The sequence below is a fragment of the Lytechinus pictus genome, chromosome 3 (assembly GCF_037042905.1).
Source record: "Lytechinus pictus isolate F3 Inbred chromosome 3, Lp3.0, whole genome shotgun sequence".
NCBI classification, from domain to species: Eukaryota; Metazoa; Echinodermata; class Echinoidea; order Temnopleuroida; family Toxopneustidae; genus Lytechinus; species Lytechinus pictus.
In genome coordinates this window covers 38,386,217-38,414,181 of record NC_087247.1, presented here as the reverse complement: position 1 = coordinate 38,414,181, position 27,965 = coordinate 38,386,217, and the positions used below count along the sequence as shown (strand labels likewise).

General features: G+C 34.7%; 1 protein-coding gene across 1 annotated transcript; it reads left to right on the top strand.

Annotated features, from left to right (window-relative positions):
* Positions 1 to 29: 29 nt before the first annotated feature.
* On the top strand, positions 30 to 27,930 carry LOC129255641 (macrophage mannose receptor 1-like). The gene is made up of 33 exons (XM_064096985.1): positions 30 to 388; positions 2,294 to 2,448; positions 3,281 to 3,399; positions 4,848 to 4,981; positions 6,917 to 7,014; positions 7,895 to 8,014; positions 8,183 to 8,262; positions 8,956 to 9,062; positions 10,041 to 10,170; positions 10,647 to 10,729; positions 11,213 to 11,344; positions 12,515 to 12,586; positions 13,158 to 13,190; positions 13,368 to 13,526; positions 14,241 to 14,326; positions 15,368 to 15,521; positions 15,891 to 15,923; positions 17,239 to 17,367; positions 17,774 to 17,872; positions 18,153 to 18,290; positions 18,800 to 18,916; positions 19,486 to 19,617; positions 20,490 to 20,603; positions 20,832 to 20,945; positions 21,515 to 21,769; positions 22,304 to 22,420; positions 23,357 to 23,491; positions 24,352 to 24,483; positions 25,228 to 25,392; positions 25,620 to 25,736; positions 26,267 to 26,380; positions 27,073 to 27,114; positions 27,488 to 27,930. Exons 1-33 carry the CDS (start codon positions 319 to 321, stop codon positions 27,688 to 27,690), a joined length of 3,888 nt encoding a protein of 1,295 aa, XP_063953055.1. The 5' UTR covers positions 30 to 318; the 3' UTR covers positions 27,691 to 27,930.
* The last annotated feature ends 35 nt before the right edge of the window (positions 27,931 to 27,965 follow it).

The window sequence follows — 27,965 nt, the reverse complement described above, 5'->3', positions numbered from 1 at the left end:
TAAAATGTTTGTATCGCCATGCATAAGACAAGATTATTATGATATCGTCTTATATTCGTATCGTAGGTAAGCTGTCGTTATACAGGTTGTTGACTTAAAACTAGCACTTTGCGATCAAGATTAATTTTTTGAGCGGAGTGGCGAGTGGAAACATTACAAATCATTTGTTCATCTTAATCCGGCCCAACTTTTCACCAATGGACAACGTTGAATGAAGACCCCTTATCTTATATTCTTTCCTGGATTGGATTTTCGATTTGGAATAACTTCATAATAAGCGAAAAATACGTTTCCACACCAGCAGAGGAGAGGCGTTTGATGATGGCTTTTGTCCCACTCTCAAAACCCCTTCTTATGCTCACGATATCGATGCTGTTTATACACGAAGGTAATTCGTACTAATTTGTCAGGTTTGATAACAATATTGAATTAAGAGGGGGAATAGTTTGGGGTTAGAATAACATTTCCTTCATTGACTCCATGTTAATTAAGCTTATGACCTAATTATGTTGTGCAAAATAACAGAGTAGTTTTTTTCGCTTTCTGTTCCTTTTCACTTTAATAGCTGCCTTTTAGTATAGTGGGTTACCGTTTGAATATATCCCCAGTTTACACTCTTAAAAATGTTGGGCAACATACGGTCCACACAACAATTGGTTAAAACTTTATCCAATTCTGGGTAGTTTTACACCAATACTGTGTAGTTTTCACCCAAAGCACACATTATTGGTGTAAAACTACCCAGAATTGGATAAAGTTTTAACCAATTGTTGTGTGGACCGTATGTTGCCCAACATTTTTAAGAGTGTATAATTTTAGAATCTCAAGCGTTGTTCGAGTTGGAGAAGGAATTGGACGGGGAGAGGGTGATTGCCCGAGCAAATGACAATTCAGTCGTATCAATAATAAATAAATTTAGGGGTTGTATATCAGGATATTAGCAGAAGAAACAAACACTTCAACGCTCTCAAATCAGTGCTGAAATAGATTTACTGGAGTTATATGTTAACGCCAAGGCACAATAATGACGTTAAGCAAAATGCTATTTCTATACATTTTGATATCATCTTTATGAATAAATGAAGCTAGTGCTTAAAACAAAATGATACCTGTAAAATTTCGAACCATTTCCAATACTGCATTGCCGAGATTTACAGTACTTGCTTGGCAATAAAACCTTTTATTAACCAGTAGCACGGTGGTACTAAAGCCATAATTGAACTATTTAGTTATATTTTTTATACTCGATGATATACATGGTAAACACGTTCACAAAGATTAAATAGAAATGTTTTATAGATCCTCGTGATAATGCTCTGTTTACTAAGACACAAATCAGTCAAGGATAAAACCAAAGGTTACAGGTCTTTTCTATCGCAGCTATTTGAATAATATATTATGTCTCAATTTATCTCATAAATATTCTTTATTGAAGCAATTGAGCAGAAAGGAAAAAGGGTTCATTTTTCATCACACTATTGAAATATGTTATATCTGAAAAATGTAGGTACCAACTCGAACGAAATGATCGAAAACTTATATTTTTTAAAGTCAATAATTAACCTCAAATGTTTGAACGGAATCTCACAGAAATCTCCCTAGAAATACGTAGGTTTTTTTTTGTAAGGGCATCTGTTTTCAGGAAAGTGAAGAATGTTACATAGTTATTAATCAAGTTTCATTATCACATACAATTGAAATGCTGGGCAACATATTGTCCACTGTGTTGGGTAATGTATGTTGGTAAAAGAATATACATATTCTTGTCAATTATTTCCCAATTGAACAAATTTATCTCCCAATTATTAGTTTTTATTACCCAATTTGGACAAATTTTAACCAATAATTGTGTGGACAGTATGTTGCCCAGGGTTGGTTAAAAGTTGGGCATTTTTGCCCAACTATTTTAAGAGTACATGCAGAAAAATTATGATCCACATGACCGGGGTATTCTCATATTGATTTGTGAATTTTGGGTTGGTCATTCAGCCATACAATAGTCCTTTCTAAATTCAAATTACAAATCAAAACATCTTGTGGTAATTTTACCCCCAAACAAATGGCATGGCGTCGCACTGTTCTAAGAATGTAATCTTCCTTATTTTGTTTCATATCACCTTAGTTTAATAAAATATAATAAAAGAGTTTATTTTGATCAAAGTTAATCTATTCTAATTCATTCGATTTGATTTTACATAATGATATCTAATCAATTTTGAATTGATTATATCTCGTCGAATCTCTAACTAAAACATATCTGGTCTACTCGATTTTTTTTTTAAATCTGAGTCAGGTTGCTGCCTATCGTGTCCGAATGGTTGGATGCAGCGACAGGGGACGTACGACTGTTACCAGATCAAATCAGACCTCACAACATGGGATCAGGCAAGGGCTAACTGCCACGCCATAGAAGGAGATCTTACCTCACTAGACAAAGCTGGAGAAAATGTAATCATCTACCTAATATCATTAACAAACTTTAGTGTTCGATAATAATGATCAGACATTGTGATGATAATGATATGATCTGCGTAATAATAACCTACCTCACTCCTTAGCAGATTATTGCTGTCTACTAGACAGAAGAAAGACCAACAAGTAAACCTTCTAAGACTAAAAACAACTCAAGGCCAATTTTCACTTTCTTTTCTAGGTAGCAAGCTCTGGAATAAAGTACCAGTTGAAATCAAATTGAAAAAAATCAAGAAAAAGTTTTAGGAATTCTCTAAAGTTATTTGTTTCCATAAATTCACACCATCATATTGCAATTTAATTTTTTTTTTAATTCTTAAATGTGCATTTTGTAATATTTGTGGGGCCAGGCTCGATTAGCACTTTTGCTATTTTCTGGTCTCATTTACCATAGTATTTTTATACATGTGTAACTGTTATGTAATTTGTTTCATCACCTGTAAACATGTGAATATTGATGATAATAAATAAATCAAATCAAATAAAAATAATAATGACAATAATGATGATACTGATAATTATAATGCTTAGGATTTTCTTCTCATTTGATTGAAAATGTCTGTCTTGATTTATCTTGTTGAATTTGTCATTTTTGTAATATCTGTAATTATGTTCAATGATCACACCTCTCTATCTCAAACCTTCCTCTACTTCCCTGCCCACCCTTCCACATCCCTCTCATCCCCTTGCCCCACCCCTCCCCTTCCTATCCAATTCCCCTTCCTTCACTCCCATCCACCCCTCCTTCTTATATTTCCCCATCTCTCTCACTTCAACCTTCCTCTCTATCCCTTTGTCATTTTGTCAGGAATGGCTGAAAGCTCAGCTCGGTGGGTTTAGTGAGGATTTCTGGATTGGATTAAGTGATCCCAATGGTAACCTGGCTTATGTATGGAGTGATGGATCAATATATGATCCAAATTTATCGTAAGTATGTTAAACAGATCAAGAAAATTTTAATCTAATTCCAAGTGTAAATTATTTTTCTATCGCTTCCTACAAACCAAATTGGCTACAACTTGTATATTCATTTTGATTTTGAGTTTCAAAAGTGCAGCTCACATCATCCACGAAGCATGGATCATATTGTTAACTGAGAAAGTCTTAATTTGCATCATTAATGTCTCAATAAATTGGTATAGGCGCCTTGGGCAATCCTTGGGGTGGAAGCGCCCATTAGAAATGTGGTTATTATATAGAGTCCACGCATGTATATGATTTTCATCCCGTATGTAATTTCCCTACTTACTTTATGTCTCGCCTGCATAGCAGAGCGAGACTATAGGCGCCGCTTTTCCGACGGAGGCGGCGGCGGTGTCGTCAACATTGAAATCTTAACCAACGTTAAGTTTTTGAAATGTCATCATAGCTTGAAAAGTATATATACCTAGTTCATAAAACTTGAACATAAGGGTAATCAAGTATTACTGAATATCCTGCTTGAGTTTCAGATCACAGGGCCAAGGTCAAAAGGTCATTTAGGGTCAATGAACTTAGCCCATGTTAGGGGAATGAATATCAAAATCTTAACCAAGGTTAAGTTTATGAAATGTTGTCATAACTTGGAAATTATGTGGACCTAGTTCATAAAACTTAGGCATAAGGGTAATGGTGTATCATTAAAGATCCTACTTGAGTTTCAGGTCACATGAAGAAGGTCAAAGGTCACTTAGAGTCAACGAACTTTGGCCATGATGGGGGTATTTGAGAAAATGTCATCATAACTTTGATAGTTTATGGATCTAGTTCATGAAACTAGGACATAAGAGCAGTAATGTATCCCTGAATACCCTGTGCGTGTTTCAGGAACATGGTCAAGATCAAAGGTCATTTAAAGGTCAATGAACTCTGGCTGTGTTGGGAGTATGTTTTGGATTGGATTCATAACTTAAACAGTTTATGGATGTAGCTCATGAAACATCGATCATTGTCGACATAAGGGTAATCAAGTATGAATGATTGTTTTGCACATGTCTTAGGTCACATGATCATGGTCAAATATCATTTTGGGTCAATGGACATAGTATTTTCTTCTGTGAATAATTATTCATTAGCTTTTGTCAAAGGCAGCACTGCTGCTATATCGAATTGCATAATACAGGCGAGACTGCCAGAGGCGTCCCACTTGACGTTTAGATATGGAAAGTTTGAGAAACAATCACAGCATCTGCTTTTAATTACCTCATCTTATAATTTATTTTCAAAGCACCTGGTATGAATAATTATGGTAACAGATAAGTTATATGTTTGTAAAGGCCTCTAATCAACTTCAAAACAGCTTCACAGCAAATGTTGGGCTGCTCTTGGGCGAGTTAAGAAATTAAAGGTAGGCACATTTTTGTCTTTGCTAATAAAATGCCCTGTTTTTTTTACAGGAACTGGGCTAGTAATCGTCCTAGTCACAGTAAGGGTACTAAGGCTTGTGTAGCAATGGGCTATAATCAGAACTGGTACTGGATCGATGAGGATTGTGGTTCTAGGAAAGGATATGTATGCCACAGAACTCTCAGTAAGTGTTTTAGATACTAACCCAGGTTTTATTTTCATATTTATATCATCTTTTTTAAAAACTATTTAACGTAACATTAAATTTCTCGCTTCATCCGTCTCTCTCTCCCCCTCCCTCTCCCTCTCATTCCCTCCCTTGCCCTCTCTCGTGCTCTCTTTCTCTACCTGTCTCTGTCTCTCTGTATACACTGTTAGAAAATTTATCCTTAAAATAAAAGAAGTTCCTGCAGCAGAGTCTCGAGAACACCTGTAATCTTACCAGATTGCGTAATCTTACATTTTATCATGTAAAATTACAGGAAATTGGTATTTGGTGTATGGAAGCTTACAAATTTCCTTAAAGGTCAAGTCCACCCCAGAAAATGTTGATTTGAATAAATAGAGAAAAATCAAACTAGCATAACGCTTACAATTTCATCAAAATCGGATGTAAAATAAGAAAGTTATGGCATTTTAAAGTTTCGCTTATTTTTCACAAAAGAGTAGTATGCACAACTTAGTGACATGCAAATGAGTCAGTCGATGATGTCCATCACTCACTATTTCTTTTGTTTTTTATTGTTTGAATTATACACTATTTCATTTCTTACAAATTCGACAATACGGACGAACTTGACTGAACCATATAATATTAAACAATGCTAATTCCACGCGTTCAGGGAGGAATTAATCGTTGTTTCACTTAATATTGGCAATGAGGAGAAAATTTTAATATTTCATATTTCACATAATAAAATACAAAAGAAATAGTGAGTGGATGACATCATCAGTCTCCTCATTTGCATACCGACCAGGATGTGCATATATCTGTTTTGTGAAATTAAGCGAAACTTTAAAATGTCATAACTTTCTTATTTTACAACCATTTTGATGAAATTTTCAGTGTTATGCTTGTTGGATTTTTCTCTTTTTATTCAAATACATTTTTGGTTGAGGTGGACTTGTCCTTGAAATAAAACACCCTTTTCCCCTTTTTAAATAGAATTGTTCTGTTAAATTGCAGAAAAATTCCTGTTTTATGAATTTACAGAATGATTCTGTAATTGCTTTCTGTAAAATCTGTTTTTTCTATAAAATCACGGGTTTTTAACAGTGTATATATCTCTCTCATCTACACACAAACACACACACAACGCACGCGTTCACACACAAACACACTCTCCCGAACCACAACTACATACTCTGGTTATACACCGTCATCTATCCTACCATAAACACAATATTTGTTTTAACAAAAGCAGGATAATTTCAAATGATTTTTAAATTGGTTTTAGTCACGTTAGTTTGCCATACTCACAGGATAATGGATTTTCATAATCATTCTTCTTGACAAATATCAGAATATGCATGCCTGTATTAATCGGAAATACGACAGGATAGAGGTTTAAACCAAATAAAAAACACCATGATTTCTCTCAAAATGTCAATCATAGTATAAGTTCTATAAGTTCCTTCTTACTAACACTCTCGAGTAATGTTTCCGGGCACAATGTCATTCTTCTTTCAAAGTATAGCCAGAATCCTTTGTTTAGGATAATGGATTTTCATAATTATTCTTCCTGACAAATATCAGAATATGTATGCCTGTATTAATCCGAAATACGTTGATTTTTTTTTATAAATTCGACAGGATAGAGGTTTAAACCAAATAAAAAACACCATGATTTCTCTCAAAATGTCAATCTAGTATAAGTTCCATAAGTTCCTTCTTACTAACACTCTCGAGTAATGTTTCCGGGCACAATGTCATTCTTCTTTCAAAGTATAGCCAGAATCCTTTGTTTAGCTATTATAATAGTTTGATATAATGTATATATACTGCCAAAATTAAAATAATAATCAATAAATATTCTTACTTATATTAGTCAGTGCTGTTCTGAAATATAACAAAATGTTAACCAAAATCCAGAATAAATGCCCTTCTTTTTGAGTACAGCTCAACCAGTTCGCTGTGACGAGTCAAATGGATGGACAGAGCAATTCCAGAATTGTTATTATACTTCAACAAACTGGATGACTTTTGACGACGCTCAGGTCAGCAAACATGTAGTATTACGATTCATTTTACACTGTGAAATCTGAGTAGTTCTCAAACCTTCTTTTTTCTTCAAAAATTAAACGCAATCGTTACACCGTCTCAATATTTTCTTAAGTCATTTTATCTTTGGTGTTGATCTTGTGTATGTTCATGCTGATTTGTATCATTGGTACAAGTGTGCTAATTTTACTGGTTAGCGAAGACGATTGGTTGTTCCCTGATTTGATAAACCACGAGTTTGAAGCTCAATAACGCAATTAAGAAAATATTAATAAATGTGAATAATATACGATTTATATAGCGCACGTACTATACTCCGGCTAAGCTAGTTAGAGTTACAGGGATACTTCAAATGGAACAATTGGAATATTTTTTTTTCGACGTGAAAAAGATGGATGACTTCAATGGACTTTGCCCACCCTTGTTTTGTCCATTGGTGTATAAATGTATCTTATTGTCCCCATGGAAGACCGTCTTTGACAAAGTGAGACATATTTGCTGCATTTTTATCTAATTACTTTTTGAGACAAAACAAGAGACACATGAGGATACAAAGAAGCACAACCTAAATGGTGTATGGAAAGACAAAAGATATATTGTCCTCGTATGTCATCGTTATGTTGCGCGGTACCTTGTCCATTGAGTTTTTTGTGTCGAGTAATTTTGGAGACTTCCAGAGCCCCATTAAATATGTCCTTTAACTGGTATTGTAATTTTTGCTTATAATTACTATGGTTTCTTCAACATTGTAATTTGCATCGAAATTTCTCAAATAATAGCTTATTTGTAGTATGTACATGTCCGACATACAATATACCCTAATAATTGTTATAAAGTTAATAATACCTCGCTTGCTTCTCATTGCTCCTTACCCAGGAATACTGTACACGTTATGATGGTAACCTCATGGATGTAGTCGATGAAGAAGAACAGATGTTTCTATCAGAGTTGGTACAGGAAGCAAGGGGTTCCTTTTGGATTGGATACAAAAGTGTGGTAGGTATCACTGGCGTAAAGATAGAGGAAGGGGGGGGGGGCTTGGTCATTATTGAGTGGTATACGCATCACGCACGCAGTGTCTACATTGTGGTCACGTTGTATTAAAATAGTTAGTTATTTTGACTATTTTAACACATTGTTTTGACTATTTGTTCTTTCTGAAAGGGTGGACTGGATGATTTCAGGTGGACATCTGGACATGGAACGGGTTATGAACACTGGGGAACTAATGAACCAAGCATGGAGTAAGTGACCTAGATGTAACTTCTATCTGAAAAAAAAGAGAAGAGAAAAGGAAAAAAACCCAAAGAATATTAATTCGAAATTTGAAATTCACGAAGAACTAATAGAAGTTCATTTTTCTTTGATCTTTATAAAAAAACATTGTGTTCTTAGTTCATAAGTAATAATTATTGATGATATTATATACTGATATTGCCTTCTAGAGGTTGGACAGCATTGTTTTATTCTTCCATATTATTTTGTAGTTAATCTTATCAATATGAGTATCATTATTATTTTTTTTTTTTTTTGGGGGGGGGGGTTAGGCCCCACCTTTAGTATTACCAAATTAGAAACGATGTACATTTAACATAGGGGTGTGTATTAACAAATAACGCCATTGTTATTATTGTTATTTCCACTTCATTATTCACCATTCTTACATTTATCTTTATCGCTCTTTTTATAACATCTTATTTCTTATACTCTCCCTGCTCTTACTACTATGTCCCTTACTCCCTCTCATCTATCTATCTATTCATCTATCTATCCACCTATATCCCTTACTCCCTCTCATCTATCTATCTATCTATTCATCTATCTATCCACCTATATCCCTTCCTGGCCACCCTCACCCCCTCCTTTCTTACCCTTCTCTCTTTCCATTTCTCATTCTCCCTTTTCTGCCGAATTTCCTATATTCACCGGCTGTCTAGCTCAGATGAGGAATGCACTCAGGTGATCTATCAGAGCACGTCAACTGGTAACTGGTCGACAGCAGACTGTTTTTGGGGAAGGAAATTCATTTGCGAGAAACCAACTGGTAAAACGGCAATTGCGTAACATTATTTATATTTAATATACTGTTTTCCAGTTCTTTTTTTTTTTCAAGATGTTCGGGTAATAGTCTCGACCTTTAGTCTGTTCATGGGGTATGTTTTCCCCAAATGGTGGACACGGTCCTTCTCAAATAAAGTGGCATGTTGTCACAAAAGTTTGGGTTGCGTGATTCCACCGTCAGACGCGGTCAAGCCATGCTTCAAACTATGGACCCTCCATGTCCAAACTAAGCAATGGTAATCCAGCTACATATTGTATAAAACAAATACTAATTATCATGTCTCGGGGATAAAAAGAATTGGTGAAACTGTGCAAACTGTTATTGCCTTTGTCATTCATTGGTAACATAGGATGCAGTATATAGTCGAAAAGTTCTTTTTGCAATTATTCAGAAGATATCTAAAGTCATATTTTTATTATGAAACATTCTGATTTGTATTACTAAAAAAAAGGTTTGCATTCATATACAGCCTCTTCCGACATCTCTATGCCTGATTCGTCTGATCTTACTGGCGACGGAACGTTGTCATTGTGTGTGAAGCTTAGAAGGTTGAACCAATGTTAACACACTATACACTGATATAATAGATGGCCTGGCCCCTCATAAGCTTTGTGTGGTTATAACCATCCATTGCCACAGTTTGCTCCTCGTTCTCCTTCTCTATCACCTCCATTTTTATTGTTGACCCATTTATCCATATTGTTTTCACATAGTTTTCTGGCTATCTAAATAATATCTAAGCATTGAAACTCGACGGCTGCTACGGTGGACAATTTTTTTAGTAAGATCTGATCTCGCTACCAAGAGCAGGTAAAAAGGCGTCGGACATGTCAGATGTGAAACTGTCCATCGTCTAAATTTTCATGTCCATCTCGACAATAGAATAGGCCTAAGTTCTTTTCAAATATTTGCCTTGATGAACCAAAGCCTTATTTATTTATGTATTTTGCATGCTACCAGGTATGTGTTATCCAGGTTGGAGGATACATGATGGTTACTGCTATCAACTGGTATCCTCCTCACCTACCACGTGGGATGATGCTAAAGATAAGTGTGAAGCGCAGGGAAGCACATTGCTCACTATCAAAAAGTAAGCCCTTAACGACATGTATTGCACTTTCAAACAAATCTTCTTTTTTCCCCATACATTTTACGATGACTGAAAAGACACCGGGATATTTTGACACAATTGATTTTGCGACAATTGCTCCTTAATTTGCAAAATCTACAATAAACATACACTCCATGCAATCTAAAACGTAACTATTATCCCATCCTCAAAGTACATCACAATCGTGAAATAAACTATGGAAGGGGCAAATATGGTCGAAAGAATAATAAATATACATATGAATAATTCGTGATATAGAAAGAAAAAAAAGTAAATAAATAAATGAATGAGTGAATAAATGAATAAACAAAGAAATGAATAAATAATTTAGTAAATGTTTGAATTATGAATGAATAAATCAAAACATAAATAGATATCAAACAAATGAATAAATTGCCACAGGATAAAACGGAAACATCCCTGATATTTACCCATTATTGCATCAATTTGTACAGTGAAAAAGAGCAAGAATTCATCAATGAACAGCTTCCTGTCCTGTGGCAAAATGGAATCCCGAGTATCTGGCTTGGCATCTCTGGTGAGTAAGATTTATCTAGCAACATCAAACATCGTCAGCTATAATATAGGTATACTTGGGAGGGTGGCTCGTTGTATAAAAAAATCACTTGCAAATACTTGGAAGTTAGTTGTTCTCTCTCTCCCTATGAACTCCAAAACTATCACATTTTTTATCAGAAGTTTTATATCTCTTATCTGATATAAATCGTTTTTCTTTTCATGCAGTATTTTTGAAATTTTCCCACTTGTATTAAGAGCAAACTTCAAAATGAACAGAAGAACAAAACTGAACAAAGCAAAACAGCGCCCATTATTATTATTTTTTTTAGTTTGAAAACAATTTTTATGTTAGCAAATTATTCGATACCTTCATTGTCAATCTTTTTTAAACGAATCACACAACACCATCTTATTTTAACTAAATGAATTCCAATGCTCTCCTTCAAGAATGCTTTCTGTATGATATCGTCTAAACTAAAATTCTAGTTGCGTTTTGTTTTAGATACGTTGAAAGACGGAGAAATGAAATGGACCGACGGTACAGCTTACGACGATTCAGCATACCAGAACTGGCCTGCTGGTAACAAACCAGCTAACAGAGAAGGCGAACAACAATGTGGATCTATTTATACCGGTACCAAAGCTTGTTTCTCCATATCTGACTGAAATTATAGATAGCCACTAATAAACTTATTTAACGAAGATAATGACAGCATGCAGGGACTGTAAACGTATAAATCTTTTAAAATGATATCACCATGTAAAAAAAAAATGGTTTTACCTTTGTAATGTTTTGTCTCAGGTAGGATTTTTTTTACCTTGGCCCTTTTTACGATTTTCATTTCCTTTCGATTGTAAAGCACATACACTGTGACAGTTTATTATATTTAATCATTTTATATTTTACAATACAATTATTCAATGATTTTGATACCGTTTTTAGGGCTACTTCAATTGAAAAAAAAAAACCCGTAAAATTGTTCACAAATTCCAATGCGTGCCTTGCGATTGATCTAATGCAGTCTCACCTAAAGAAAGCCAAGACAGCAAAATCATGTATAAAAATTTGACTATTAGACATACTCTCCAAATACATGTGAAACATATACCCGTATACGAACCAATGTAATAATGGTCTGTATTCTGAGATCCATTTTATGCAGATAAGATAAACTATTTTATCTCCGTTAAAATCAGTGAGATAAAATACCTTTAAATCTCTTCGAATTGGTCTGAGAACCATTTCATCTTCATTTTATCTCTATGTGGAGCGTTGTGGCCCAGTGGATTAGTCTCCGGACTTTTAAACAGAGGGTTGTGGGTTCGAATCCCAGCCATGGCGTAATTTCCTTCGGCAAGAAATTTATCCACATTGTGCTGCACTCAACCCAGGTGAGGTGAATGGGTACCTGGCAGGAATTTATTCCTTGAAATGCGTGTGCGCTGTAATCTTAGTAATTACGGCTGCCAAGCTACAGCTGGGGTAATAATATCCAAGTCCTTTGGAAGCGCATAGAGACATTATTCATAATCGTGATATGCGCTATACAAGAACTGTTTATTATTATTATTATTATTATAAGAACACCTATTTTTGAAGCAATATCCAATTTCATATTAAGAGATAAAATAAGATATTTTAAAGATAAAATGACCTCAGAATACCACCCCAGAGGTATCAACATAATAATTGATTTACGGAGTACGTATACGGTTCATATTGAGCTTGCAAGATGGCGGATTATGTCTCTGTAATACGTGTACTTTATTTTTAAAATGCGAATATGATTATTTTTCTCCACAGGTTCTTCAGTTGGGCAATGGGACTATGGTGATTGTTTTAATCTCTTTGACTACACCTGTAAGATTCGAGAAGGTAATGTTCAGTTCATGCATCAAACAATAAACATTTTGAAAGTAAAACCTCCCCAAGAACGAAGTAAACTATCGCTTATACAGTCTGGAGAAAGTTTGGATATTCCCGTGATCAAATACATCAATATATGTTTCGCGAATTTTAGAACTGAACAAATTTCAATTACTCTATTACATGATTACACATTTTCATCATGTTTCTTGGATACTAAGAGATTTATAGTGTCGTTCTATCATAACAATGACAGTGAAAATAAAAGAAAAAAGGGTTAGCAAATTATGTAGGAGAAAGACAAGGCAACATGTATAATGGAGAAAAATAAAGACTGCAGCGGACACGATAACCATGGTATATAAACATGTTTTAAAATAAACATGATGAACATGATGAACATGGACAAGAGAGGAGGGATTTAAAAGGAGCAAAATATAGAGCTACATGTATATATATTGTAGAATAAGAAGTGATGTTTAAGGAACAGTTGTTTTATGAAAACTTTATAATCATCAGTTAATTTTAATAACGCTCTTAAATTTAACTATTGTTTAATGATATCATTATTTCTTTCCAGGAGCACCTATTACTCCAGTGGATCCTGATCGACGTGAGTACATAATTATATTGACGTGATATTACAGATTTCTGTGTAAAATCAACAATGACAGAATATATTAATTCTTTTTATTACAGACGATTTTGATCATTCTATCATCATGATATATTTCTTATATATTCTATGTTATTAGACACTTAACACTTTGACCATAACATTTCATTCCAGCAACGGGCTACTGTCCAGCTGACTGGTATATCTACAATGACCACTGCTACTTTATGGAAGAAACGGGAGTAACTTATACTGATGCACAACAAAACTGTAATGATAAGGGAGGCAAACTGGCAAGCATCCATACGACAGAAGAAATGTCATTCATAGAATGTAAGTAATTGGATCGAATATGTGATTTTATCTATTTTTCGGACCAAAATGCTTACGAAATAAAAATTCTGGTTTGCCTTTTAAAAAACAAAAACAAAGCTAAAGCTATAGGCTTGATAGGCCAGTATTTTAAACAACTGTTGCATTGTTTTTTTGAATTTGGAGTTAGTTATTCTGATTCGGCGTAATTTCTCATAAAATAAACATACATTTTGTCGTTTATTATAGTTAAGTTTGCAAACAGTCTCTCAAATTGTTAACATGTGCAGGAAAGTCAAAGGTCTAATAACCTAATTAACTTTTCCAGTCCCTGAAACAATTTTTGTAAAGTTATTTTTAGAAGCAGGACAACTGTTTTTTTTTATTCTAAGAAGTTTTGGAGCGGTCTGGAGCGACTGATATACACATTTTAATTTTTATTTTAAGAAGTGTTGGAGCTACTGATATACACATTTTGATTTCTATTTCAAGAAGTTTTGGAGCAAGCCGTATATTAATATTGAGTAATAGACATTTCCACTGATATTTATTTCATGTACATGTATGCCCATATCATTGACTATTAAACTATATTCCATACTGTATGCTCTATTATGTAGCTATTATATATTTTGATATAAAACTATATGATATCGCAATAAACTACATGTACTTCTCTACCATCATAATCATAATAGGTATGTTTTTACTTTATTGTTAAATATTTTTTTGTAGTACATCTTCAAGCAAATGACTACTATGTTGGACTTGAAAGAAAAGGTGCTGGAATAAACGATTTCCAATGGACTGACGGAACTCAGGTATGTCCCTCATAATTCCATAAACTACTTTGTAAATCTTTACAATTTGGGAGATCATTGGAGCGTTTCATGAAATGACTTGTCGGACGTTTTATCTGGCAAGTCCCGTTTTATCCGACAGTTGCCATCGTAACAGCGCTTTACAGCCAATCCAAATCAAGGAAAGTTGTCTTGTTGGACAAAAACATTGCTGAAACGTTTCCCAGGTTCACACTTCTTAAAAAAGTATTTTTTTTACCATTCCACCTCTCTTCCAGCTTATGCAGATGATGATGAATTTTATAAAATGCCTGAAATAAGCAACAACACCACAGCATATACAACATGTAAAACTGAGCTAAAACTTTTCTATGCTATCCTGAATGGAAAAAAACGGATGATAATAAGTCATGATTAATAGAACGATGTGATTATCCTGAGGAAAAAGATGTTTGAAATAGATATCAAATCATTCCAGGTCGAGATTATAATTCCCTATTAACCAAGCCTCGATTCATTTTTTCAGAAAAAATATTATATATATTGATATAATTTCTGTGCAATTCTTCTTAGTGTTCTAACTAAGCAGTGGTGAGACTAAGCATTAAACAATGCTTCCTTTTAATATCATTCCGTTTTCTAGATTTATCTCCTACACTCTAAAAAAATATTGGGTAAAAATGATATATGAGGGTAATAATGTGTCCAACCAACATTGGGCATTTTTATTTATCCAATTTGATAAAAATTTTGCCCATTCTAAAAATTATTTCCATTCTAAAGTCATTGCTGCTTATTTTTTAACTTTACTTGACAATATACTTCCCACATCGGGTAAACTACTGCCCTAAATTGGTTGGACACATTATTACCCTCGTACTGGTTAAATTTTTACCCAATATTTGTTTACAGTGTATGAAATTAGTTGGAGAGAATATTTTTTATGAATTTCCGTCTACCATAAGAAATTTAACTATTAGCGATATTGTATTGGTAATATTTAGTTTAAGAAACAGGAATGAAAACATTTAAATAAATAAATTATCATTTTTACTCCTGCAGTTTGATTACCACAACTGGGACATTGGTGAACCAAATAACGCCGGTAGCAACGAAGATTGTGTTCATGTACGAGGGCCATATACCACCCCATCAGGAGTGTGGAATGACGTTTCATGTAATCGGAAATATGCTTCTATTTGCAAGAAAAAAGCAGGTAATTGAACATTTTGACATAAAATAGTAAGTTGTTAAAGAATTATTGCAAAGCTATTTTATCAAACTCTGCGACTTGATAACACATATTTCTTAGAAAATTGGTTATGTACCAGCTTGGCGTTTACCAGCGAAACGCTGTCCTGCATGGTTCCTACGGGAGTTACCAGAAACAGAAACATTATTCCCTTCTTTTTTTTTAATGTCTTTTACAAAACATTTGAAATGAAAATTATCGTTTTTGTTTAGGGCCTTCGTTGATAGATTCTGTAATGTTGATATGAATTATTGTGATGATTGATTTTTTTAACACAGCATAATACAAGTTTGTCGTATAATTTTGTTAACTCTTCTTTGCATTCCTTGACAGATGAGTCGACCCCGCCTCCTCCCACAAATCCACGTAAGTACATTTTACCCTTACCCTCTATACATTCAATATTGATTTGTCTACAGCAGCATAAAAAGAATTTGACAATCCTGTAATTGTACCCAATGTGAAGATGTTAAATGGAAATTTAATATATGTGTAATAATACTAAATGTTATATATTCCACACGCTATACAGTCGGCTAATTAAATCGCATACAACCTCCGTGTGCGTGAATCTATGGGTGAGGGTGTGTGTGTGTGAATGCACGTGGGTGTGCGCAAAGGTGAGTCAGTGTGAGGGTGTGTTTGTTGCTGTGTGATCATATTCAGATAATGAAATTTACGTTCGAATGTTCTCGTGAAGAAGGAGCATTCGAGAGAGTTTTCCACGTATTTACCATGTTTACATCTAATAATTGTGGTGAAGAATAATTGCGTTCATGTCTTAAAGGGATGCTCCGGGCTGAAAATATTTATATCTGAATAAATAGAGTAAAATTCACAAAGCAAAATGCTCAAAATTTCCTCAAAATCGGATAACAAATAACGAAGTTATTGAATTATAAATATTTGCCTTATTCCGGTGAAACAGATCTTGGCATGTCATTATGAATATTCATTAGGTGGGCTGATGATGTCACATCCCCATTTTCCTTTTTCTTATGTTTTTACATGAAATCATGATTGTTTAAATGTGTAAATGATGTGTCTCCATTATTATGAGATAAGTTGCAGCAAGAGATGTGTAAATGATGTGTCTCCATTATTATGAAATAAGTTGCAGCAAGAAATAACTAATGCACTTAATCAGATATCAATCTAATTGTTTAAGTTCTTAGTAGAAAATTTTCGAATAAACCTAATTCCATATAGTAAAATACAAAAGAATAAGCGGGGATATGACATCATCAGCCCATCTAATGAATATTCATGAAGACATGCCTAGAATTATTTAACCGAAAGTAAGCAAATCTTTAAAATTCAACAACTTCGTTATTTGTTATCCGATTTTGATCAAATTTTCAGCATTTTGCTCTGTGAATTTTACTCTATGTATTGAGATATAAATATTTTCAGCCCGGAGCATCCTTTTAATGGTTCTGGTGAAAATCGAGCATTCGGGAGAAAGTTCATCTTCAGTGACGTAGGTAAAGACCCTTCTGGATATGAGACATCTCGTCGAGGTATTTTGATACTTTATATCTTATATTTGCATTAGTTAAATCACACACGGCGAATTAAATCAATCAATCATGATGGTTCCTAATGATAAATGGGCAGTGACATTAAATGTCCAAATAAATTGTTCTATTGCATGATAATGTGTTTTGTTTAATTTATACAGCTGATGTTGGATGCTATGAACCATTTCAGCAATATAAGGGGAATGCAATAGTGACTGTAGATGGAAACCTATGTTATAATTGGGAAGATGCGAACCGAGAGTATAATCCAATAGACTACCCCGATAAAGGTACAGTATATTCAGAGTTTAGAATAGACATCCAAGCCCCAATTTCCCTGAAGGAAAAAGAGCAACACCTTCTTTTCGAGAAGCTTGATAAGATTTAGCCCAAAACATTTTACTAAACTTAAAATATTTTACTCAATACCAACTTACCAAGCAAACTTGACTGTACTTTGCAAAATCGTGTAAGACTGGACAGGGAAAACATTATCGTGTTGTCAGTGAATACATTGGAATGTATTCGAATATTCATAGTGATGATTTTCTAGGTCTGCCGCTACAATAAGCATGCTACGCTTTCCCCCCTAATTTTCCCTATTATCAAATTTTCTCTTCTTAATCATACATTGCTGTATATAGCTCATTCTTTCATATTTTTTTTTTTTTTACAAACTGCAATTTTGATTTTTAGATTTAACGGAGAACTACTGTCGGAATCCAAACAATGCTGCCAAGCCTTGGTGTTATATTGAGTTTGGCTTCCAGGATTGTGATGTACCTCAATGCAATGGTAAGTTGCAAATTTAAGAATTGGCAATCTCACATCATCTTTTTTCGTCCTTACCCAGGTTTTAAAATGTTGTTTGTGTATCTTATTTATTTACCAAACTGATAATTTTTTTGTGCTAATATCGACAACAATAATACCACAATATTTTTCCAAGAAACAAAATCATTACTAATTGCTTTAAAACTGCAATATTTACTTTTCAATAGGGATCAGTGTTCCTTCTTATTTATAAAACCATTACTCATAATGGATTTCATACATAATTTATCTTCCACCCCAGCTCCTGTTGACTGTTACGAAGGTGATGGGTACGTGTACCGAGGAAAGTATGACAAGACAGAAAACGGTAGTACCTGTCTTCCTTGGGCTTCCCTCGACGATTCGGCTTACTTCAACCCTCGATCCTTTCCAGAAGAAGGTATTGTCTTTTCGTTTGCTCGACGTTATATCGTCCCCTTCGTTCTATGTTTCATATTAATTTGAGGGGTATACATTCACTCTTGCATTATCAATTATCAATATCATTAAGATATTAGACGATGCATCTCTGAAAAGAAAACATAGTAACGTAGTTTTTGTTTCGCTTCAACGCTCGCGGATGTCTCATTTTATAAAATTTCATTACAGATTAGAAAATAACAAGAACTTCATGTGAGCTCCTCCCGTTTCACATCATTAATCATTTCATGTTCTTAAAAGAGAATAGGATGACCGTGGTGCCTGGTGACTTATAAGAAAATATACAAGTATCTACATCGTTATCCTATATCATTACCCTAAATGTAAACCCATCTGAATAATCATTGACAAATTATTATTTTTTACGTTATTTTAATCAAACGTCTTTACAAAAAGCAATAATAAATACAATGATCATATTTATCATTCAGATCAAAGTATTCTGAAATTCAATAATTAAATGAATAGGTCTGGAGGGTAATTACTGTCGAAACCCAGCTGGATCCGGAAATGGTCCATGGTGTTACTATAACAAGAAAGCTGAAGGGTACGCATACTCCTATTGTGGAATCCCCAAGTGCAATAGTAAGTATTTTGTTCATTACAGATATGTGTATTTTTAAACAGGATGGTTGTGAAAGCAGTTGTTTTTTTAAATCATGGTAAATGCAGAAAGGAATTATCGTATACAGGTGGGGAAAGTGGTGTAAATGAGGTGGTATGATAAATAGCCGATATAAGATTTATTTTTATTTTCTTTTATTTTTGTAATAATATTATCCAGTTAACAATTATCGAAGTGCATGCATAAGTCCTAAAATTGTTGATTGTTTCAGTGTTTGTGCTGTTAGGCGTTTGAATGCTGAACATATTGTTTATAGCACTTCTGTAAAACTGCCAAAACTGCTTTAGATTTTTACTCCATCTTCGGAGAAATTCATAACCATTATATGTGTTGTTTGTTGATACATATTTCTCCTATTTAATTATTTATTGAATCTGGGAGGAAGAAATCTGAAAACGAGAACTTGGGCCTAATTAGCAACGTCATTATTCTCACTGTTGCATTACAGTGTATCGAAGATTATACATGATACATCAGTATTATTGATACAATAATCATGCACGAGTCGATTTCGCTTACCCCCACACAGCTACTGGTTGCTATGAGGGAAACGGTGCCAACTATAGAGGATCAGCGAATGAAGGAGAGAATGGACAGACGTGCGTAAAGTGGGAAGAAGCGACAAGTCGGCCATATAACCCTACCACGTATCCTAATGCTGGTATGTCTGCTTTTAGAGTCAGTCTAGAGTAGACCTGTACTCGCCCCTTTGGTGACGAAGAATATCAGTATCAAAGCCTTAGAATTCCCCTCTTCAGGTCTAAATTTCTTAAATTTTCAGCTCGCGCTCGCAAAATTTGATTATTGAGATGCGTATGATAACCATGATTACAATGACTACAAAAAGTGCTTCATGACTTGTGTTTATAGATGCAAATCTAACAAAATCAGTAAGCTCTTGGCACTCGCATTAGATGACTATGGTGAGATATGTATACTCTTAATGAATTCCTTAAAAATAGTTTTTAAAATATCCCTGTTTTCATGGTTTTGGAGTCAACAAAAATTTTAGCTCGCGCATAGCGCTTGCATCATTTGATTAGTGAAATACGTATGATATTCGTGATTTCCTGCAAACAAGCCTTAAAATGCCCCTCTTCAGGTCTGAATTTCCTAAATTTTAAGCTCGCGCTTCGCGCTCGCAATATTTGATTAGTGAGATGCGTATGTTAATCATGATTACAATGACTACAAGTGTGATTAGATGTAATTCTAACAAAATCAGCAATCGCTTGACACTCGCATTAGATGACTATGGTGAGATATATGTATACTCTTGATTGATTCCTAAAGTATAGTCCTTAAAATGTCCGCGCTCGTATTGTTTGTTAAAGCAAGACAGGTACGTATCATGATAACAAACATTTACTTATAATGTCCCTTTTTAGGTCTGAATATCAAAAACTTTCGCGCTTCACGCTCACATTATTTGATCAGTAAGATACATATCCGTTTAATGGCACTCTCCTTAAAATGTCTCTATTAGGTCAGTATGATATCAACAACTATTCAAATTTCATATAATAATGACAGGATTGGATCATAATTACTGTCGCAATCCAAGCCAGGACGACGAGCCATGGTGTTACGTAAGAGACGATAACCAAGGCCTTGTACAGGAACCATGTCTTGTCCCACATTGCACCAGTAAGTATTGATTATATATTTTTTGTAAATTACTATATGTCAATGTAGTGTCGATCTTATTGAAAGAATGAATCAAAATATAGTAAGCCATAAAGCCCATTCACTCAAATAATTAAAAGCATCATGAAACAATGCTAATTGAAATGATCAATGATAAATCACACAGTTGCTAACATATAATGAATGAATAGCAATTAAAGACAAATAAATTATATTACTCTTACCCAGTTGAAGTTGGATGCTATGTCGGGAAAGGGATGTCGTATCGCGGACATGCAAATTACATTTCTTTAGGACGGACCTGCTCTGACTGGGTCAACTTCATCGATGAATTTTACCCAGGTAAGCATATTGATTTGCCAGAATCATTCTCTTTGCACATGAATGATATACACTTTGGGAGACCCATCTTTGAGCGGAAATCGAAAGTATCGATTATTATAATTGTTACACATCCAAAATATCATTATAAAGTATGCAATATTTGACAATGTATTACCAATGGTGATAATTTTTTATTACATTACAATGAAGATATCTCCAATTCCGTCATGTCTGAACACAATCAAAGTGCACACGTTCCAGTTAATGTTGTAGTTCTTTTAGTTTTAATTGTATAATCTGGATATCACTAAGAGTGATATTAGAGTGGAACGATTTACCTTTGAATTTAGTAGGGGGTTTGTCAAAAAAGCTCAAGTTAAAATCAATTCGAGCCTATGATATATTGTTCAACTAAGAATTCAACCCAGAGAAATTTTCAACTGTGTATGCACTTTAGCTGTACAGAGCCTTACCTATTACATATCTTGGTCATTTTGAGGGTTGTAGAGGGACAAATAAGGTTTGTAATAACTATATACCCTCTTCCAAGGTATGGATAGCAAAATACCCTTTTTTCTTTGTCTTAGTGCCATTGAGCGAATTCACGATGCAGCCGCTCAAATCCATCCTTCCAGTGGCACCAAGTATCAGCGATATCAGCCTCTCTGAGTGTGCCCATGAGTGTCTTCATCGAGCTGATTTCTTCTGCAAATCGTTTAATTACCACACGGCGAGTGGCGGGAGTGACCGATCTCGTTGTCTCTTGAGCGCTAAGAACAGTAAAGATGTGGAATTAGGCTACGACCCAGAACAAGACTATTATGAGAGAAACCAAACATATGGTGAGCAGGAAAACAGAAGCACCATTTTTGGTAATCTTTGACGGTGGTAGATCCCCAAGATTCACATGATAAAGGCCTATAGTGAAATTGAAATAAAAATATATCAAAGAAAGAATAGAAGTTTATCTAGTAGAAATGTTAAACAGCGTCGGTCTACCAATTTTTTTTTACCGTTATCAAATTGTTCACAACTTTGTTTGAAGAATACAAACTGACAGAGAGCAATAGAATGGGCACCTATTCTCGATATTATTTAAATGGACAACTACTTAAAAGATCCCCGAACAAGACATTAACAAAATAAAAATATTTCACATGTGACACTTGCATGATTAAGGCCCTATATACTCTACGAATAATTTAATCGAAATCTGCAAAGACAAATCATATCGAGTAATTAATTTTCACTTAATCGACTGGCATCTTGGCCAAGACGAATAATGTACAAATACTAAAATCAGAATATGAAGCTAGTTGTTTAGAAATGAGATGGAGGATTCTGTACAGAGGTTTTTATTTTTTACCACTTCTTAGGGCTGGAGGAGAATTATTGCCGAAATCCGAATGGAGCGATGGGTCCATGGTGTTACTTTTGGGATCCGATACACAACCAAACAGACTGGTCATATTGTTCAGTACCAGAATGCAATCGTGAGTATACTTCGTCCTGATTGGTCACAGTGTTTGGTACTAAAACGCAGTAAGTACAGGTGTATGCCTCTTCCTGATTGAACACGCTATTTTGCGCCAGACTGCAATTGTAAGTATGCTTCGTCCTGATTGGTCACAATGTCTGGTGCCAGCATACAGTTGTAGATTTCTCCGTATTGGTCACAATGTCGGTACTACAATACAGGTATGCTTAGTCCTGATTGGTCACACTATTTAGTGCTAGAATGCAGCTGTAAGTATGCTTCGTCCTGATTGGTCACAATATTTAGTGCTAGAATGCAGTTGTAAGTATGCTTCGTCCTGATTGGTCACAATATTTAGTCATAGAATGCAGTTGTAAGTGTGCTTCGTCTGACTGGACGTAATGTGATTGTGGGATATCAGAAGTCTATCATCAAAATTATACTTCCATTCGTGCTGGAATACAAAAAACATTGAATGCTAAGCCTGATTAACCATATTCGAGAATGCCGGAATGTCATCACAAATGTGTCATCATCTAAAGATCTGAATGTAATGTATAATTAAAATTCAATGCGGTGTATAGAAAGTAATCTTGAGCAAAATACAGCATGACACTTTTTATGGACTACAAAAACATGAGCAAAATTGTTTATACAGATCAATAAATGGAAAAAGTTGATACATAAGCTAGTATTATTCCTTAATTGGTTCAAGAAACGAATGATCGTATTTAATTGGTGTGTTGATTGGTTATGATATTTAGGAATAGGTGATTACAGAGTTTGAATCTGACGAAATTATATTAAAAGAACATGAACTAGTGCGGCAGATTTCCAGAGATTTACACCTACATGCTCTATGTAGTTTTTATTGCTTGAAATATTTGTCAAAGCAATTTAAAAATGCTGATTCATTCCATTTTATTCATGTCGCTGATTCTGTACCAAACAGCTGAAGATGTAGGATGCTACGATCCGAGGGTCCGAGGCACTACTTACCGCGGTCCAGCTCGCACCACAGCATCTGGTCATATCTGTGTGGAATGGAAGGACACTTATTGGATTCCTGATAATTATCCGAATGCAGGTGAGAGAGGAAATACAAGTTAAAGTATTATCAATCTCGAAATCCTCATTATCCTGTACGATTTTTTTTTATGATTGACCATTTCCATGCTAAAACTTATACGAGTATACACATTATTTGAGACTGATTGTAATCGTTATTGTCCTGTTATCATCGTCGATCTGGGTTTAGCTTTTTGAACTAAATATCTGTATTAAAGAGTACAACAACCATTATCTTTATCTGCATATGAGCTGGAAAGTTTGTAGATTATCGCTGAAATGCTCACTTTTAGGACACCTTTTCAAAAGCTGATAAAAAGAAATGATTTTTTCACTTCATGATTTACGTTCCCAGTGATCTCTGTTCATAAAGTCCAACACCTCGGCTCTGTTGCATCAAAGTAACAAGCTCGATCCATGATAGAGAAAGTGTCTTAGCGGCATTTATGAAGACTCCGTTTCAGTTCATAATTTCATGTCAATTTCAGATATCAACCATTCTCTGTCTTACGATTTCTTGGTGAGTCAATTACAATTTAAAGCCACCAGACTCGGTTAAAAGTATTTGGCAATGCTTGCCAGAGTGCTCTCTGGGGTTCAGCCAATATCGCTATTTCATCACAGAACATCTGTCTTGCATGTTCTGGCTGGGCATTGTCGGGAAAATAAAATGTAATATAATGATTTTTTTTTTTTTAACAATGGGTGGAGTTATATAACCTCTTTTGGTAATGATAATGTGATATGCGATTCCAGTCTGACTGATAGACTATATACGCATGTTAACCTAAACGCCACAAGGGCGTCAAATCCTGACTAAAAGCTGGTGCTTGGCAGCATTGAATTAATGTTGTGATCTTCTATATCTTATACTGGAAGGTTTGGATGAGAATTACTGCCGTAATCCTTCTGTATTCATCGCGGATGCTCCATTCTGTATGTATAAAGCGGCTCACAATGAACAGGGGTACATGAGAGAGTTATGTGACATCCCTCAGTGTAATGTACAAGGTAAGACATGTTTCTTATGATGTAAACCATCTCCTGGGATCCAACAGAAGATAATACACCACTCATGAATTATGTTGTTTAATAAGCATTCGAATATATGCATATCAATCGATATCCATATGAAAATATAGTGATATTGTTATTTATGAATATGGTTAGTGCATTATTATTACGTTCCCTGTTACTGAATTCGAAATGTGCTTCCCCTCATAAAATGTATGTACATTCTCCACTCTCAGGGGAACATTCCAGCTTACCACTTATTCTAGGTGGAGAGAAGCATAAAATATAGACTTGTGCTTTGCAAATTGATGCATACATTAATGTTAAAACAAGTGGTCCCCGAATGATTTTTAATTGTCACTGTACGCAAATTATACGCAGCCAAAGTAACAATAACTACCATCGCTTGTCATTTGTTTTTTATTCATTAAATATCCGACATCCCATCATCCCTCGGCCATTTTCTTTCAACCGTAGCCCTTATTAATGTTTGTCAAAAGAGGACAATATTTCGTATGTAATCCTTTTCCCCGCAAACAGAATTTTCTTACACCCATTTCGGATCCACACAGTTTGATAATTGCCCTCCTCAATTCTGTGGAATAATATATGCGTTAGGAGCAAATCATTGATCAATTTATTCAATAGTTGCACTCAAATACCATTTTACTTTAAATCGTTTCCACCGTATCACCTAAACGCATTTAACTCTCATATTTATTTTTCCCTGAAACGATGCAGAAGCTTGTGGGGGCGAGGGATGGAGAGCTGACCCATCTGAGGAATGGTGTTATAAGATAGAACAGGATTCAACGCTAAGTTTCGATGAAGCACAACAAGCGTGTGAGGGTGAAGATGCCAATCTCCTCAGTATCTTATCCGAGGCGGAGTCGAATCTTATAGTCGGTTAGTCTAACGATTATCTTGTGCTGTGGCCACATTTCTAATATTATCATAATTGTTATCATCGTCGTTGTTTTATTTCGCGATATCATCGTGACTTTATCATCATTGTTATATTTTACCCTTATCATCAATAATCAGTACAAGTGTATCAAATTAAATAATGTATATCAATAATCTGATATTCTATGAAGTAATCCATAAATGACTCAATATCTTTTTTAATATAGGAATGATCTCATTATCACCAGTAGAAGGTTTCTGGATAGGAGCAAATGATCGATTTCAGGAGGCAGGCTGGGAATGGACAGATGCAAGTCCTTTCTCTTACTTAAATTGGCAACCAGGTACCTTCATCGTCACTAAATAAATGATTGCCATTTTTACAAAACATTGGGGGAAACAGGTTTATGATTGGTCTACAATCACATAATACCATTTCTAGAAGAACCGTCTTCATTTGGTCTAAATCTTATTGGCCCATGTTTCATATTCTTACCTTGAAAATATTCGGTGTAATTACAGGATCCGTTTTCTCTATCATTGTGAATTCGATTTTTTATAAAGTATTTTTTTAATTGGGAAAATTGGGAAATATGAATCAGTTATTGTCTGATATAATGACAAATTTATTTTTACACGTTATTTATAATAATCTATATAAAGAAAGTAATAGTTTCAAGAAGTAAAAACGATGAGTAACAGGCCTATTACCATGATTACACAAATATGACTAGAAGGTAAGAAAGAGTTTGTTGGAAATACTTTCATTGTACTATCGTGTTTACAACGTTGCATTGATAACGACGAGTTGCAAACTAAAATATGAAATTTATTTTATTAAATTATGTTTACTGTTGTCATTTTTTTAAACTAGGTCAACCAGATAACCTTCAGGGGATTGAAGAATGTGTGTATATGGCAAGAGGAAACGGAATGTGGTCCGACGAAAAGTGTGATCTTACGTTTCCTTACATCTGCAAGAAAAGAAGTAAGATTTTGAATATCCATTATAATATTTTATCAAACTGTCAAATGCGATATAAATCATTGAGCAAATAGAATGAAGTCGATTCGACTTTGACCTACTTCATACCCACACTAATATGATTAAATGATTAGAAGAAATATGTCACATGACGAGTCATTTATTTTAGCATACACGCAAATTTGCTGATGACGGTTACTAGTGACCGGTCATGGTTTTGAAACGAGGATTGATTATCAATTAACAAGGATCGACTTCATTATCTTCATAGAAAACTTAATATACATCATTTTGGTCGGACTTGAAAATAGTTACTCACTACTGGTACCTTCGTAATAGTTTTAGAACTGTTCCAAGGGTACTTCGTGTGATAAATTTTTACTAATATCCTCGATGAATTGTATTGTATACTATTTTACGCAAACATTCATCCACTCACACACACACCACACGCACACACTCTCATGCATTTTACGTTAATATGATTTATCCTGTCACACACACCCTCCTAATGTTGCTGTTCTCTCCTTACCTTGGTAAACATGGAAACAATGAAATACAGGCTTATTGCGACCAATGCCTCATTTCCAAAATCTATCACCAAACCTACAAATAGAAGTAAATATTGTAATTTTAACCATGCTGCTTTCTTGGTTTCATTTTTAAAAAATGTATGATTTTTCATTTGTACACAGGCAAGAATGTCATTGGCTCTTCTGTCGCACCAACAACCCTAGGTAATTATATGCTGCTTTTTAATTGTCCGTGTCGTGTCTATCCGGGGAAGCCCTATTTTTAAATGATTAAGTTTGAGTTGTTTTCTTCAGGTATCTTATTATCCGCATAGTATGGTTTGAGACTTATTTCTTCACCATAGAATGGATAATTAATAGATAATTTACACATTAATTCTGTGTTACTCTACAGCGTATTTTTTTTCGCTCTGAGGATGCCACAAACTTTCCGATGCATATATATATATATCGAAGCTGAAATTACGTGTTTTTGCATGTCTGATTTTATTTTTTAATAACTTGTTTGATAACTAAACCCTCAAATTATCCAGGGAACGACATTTGTATTCCATGGGTCTTAATATATACATTGCAGCTCCCGGATCTTTGTGTCCAACGGATTGGGAAGGCTACGGCTCTCATTGCTACTTGGTACAGCGAGACTTTGTCTCATGGACTAAGGCTCGAGCCAGTTGCGACTTGCTGGATGCTAAACTTGCTACCATACATAGTGAAGGCGAAATGACGCACATCGCCGGTCTGCTTTCAAGAGGTATGATCGCACGTAGTAATTCATGATTGCGTGTGTGGGTGAGTGATGTGGGTATTGTGGGTGTGTTAGAGAGAGTACATAATGTGTGCGTGAATGATGATGAGAGAGGAGGTGTATATTAGTAAAGGGTGGGAAGTACAGTTTGTGAGAGGATGTTTATAGGCATGCAGAGTGACGTCCAGGGGTGGGACAGGGGCAATTTTAGAATAGTAAGAGAAATAGTAGAGAACAAAGAAAAAAACCGAGAAGAAAGAAGGAAGAGGAGTATAAAAATGAGAGGTATGAATTATTGCATAACGTT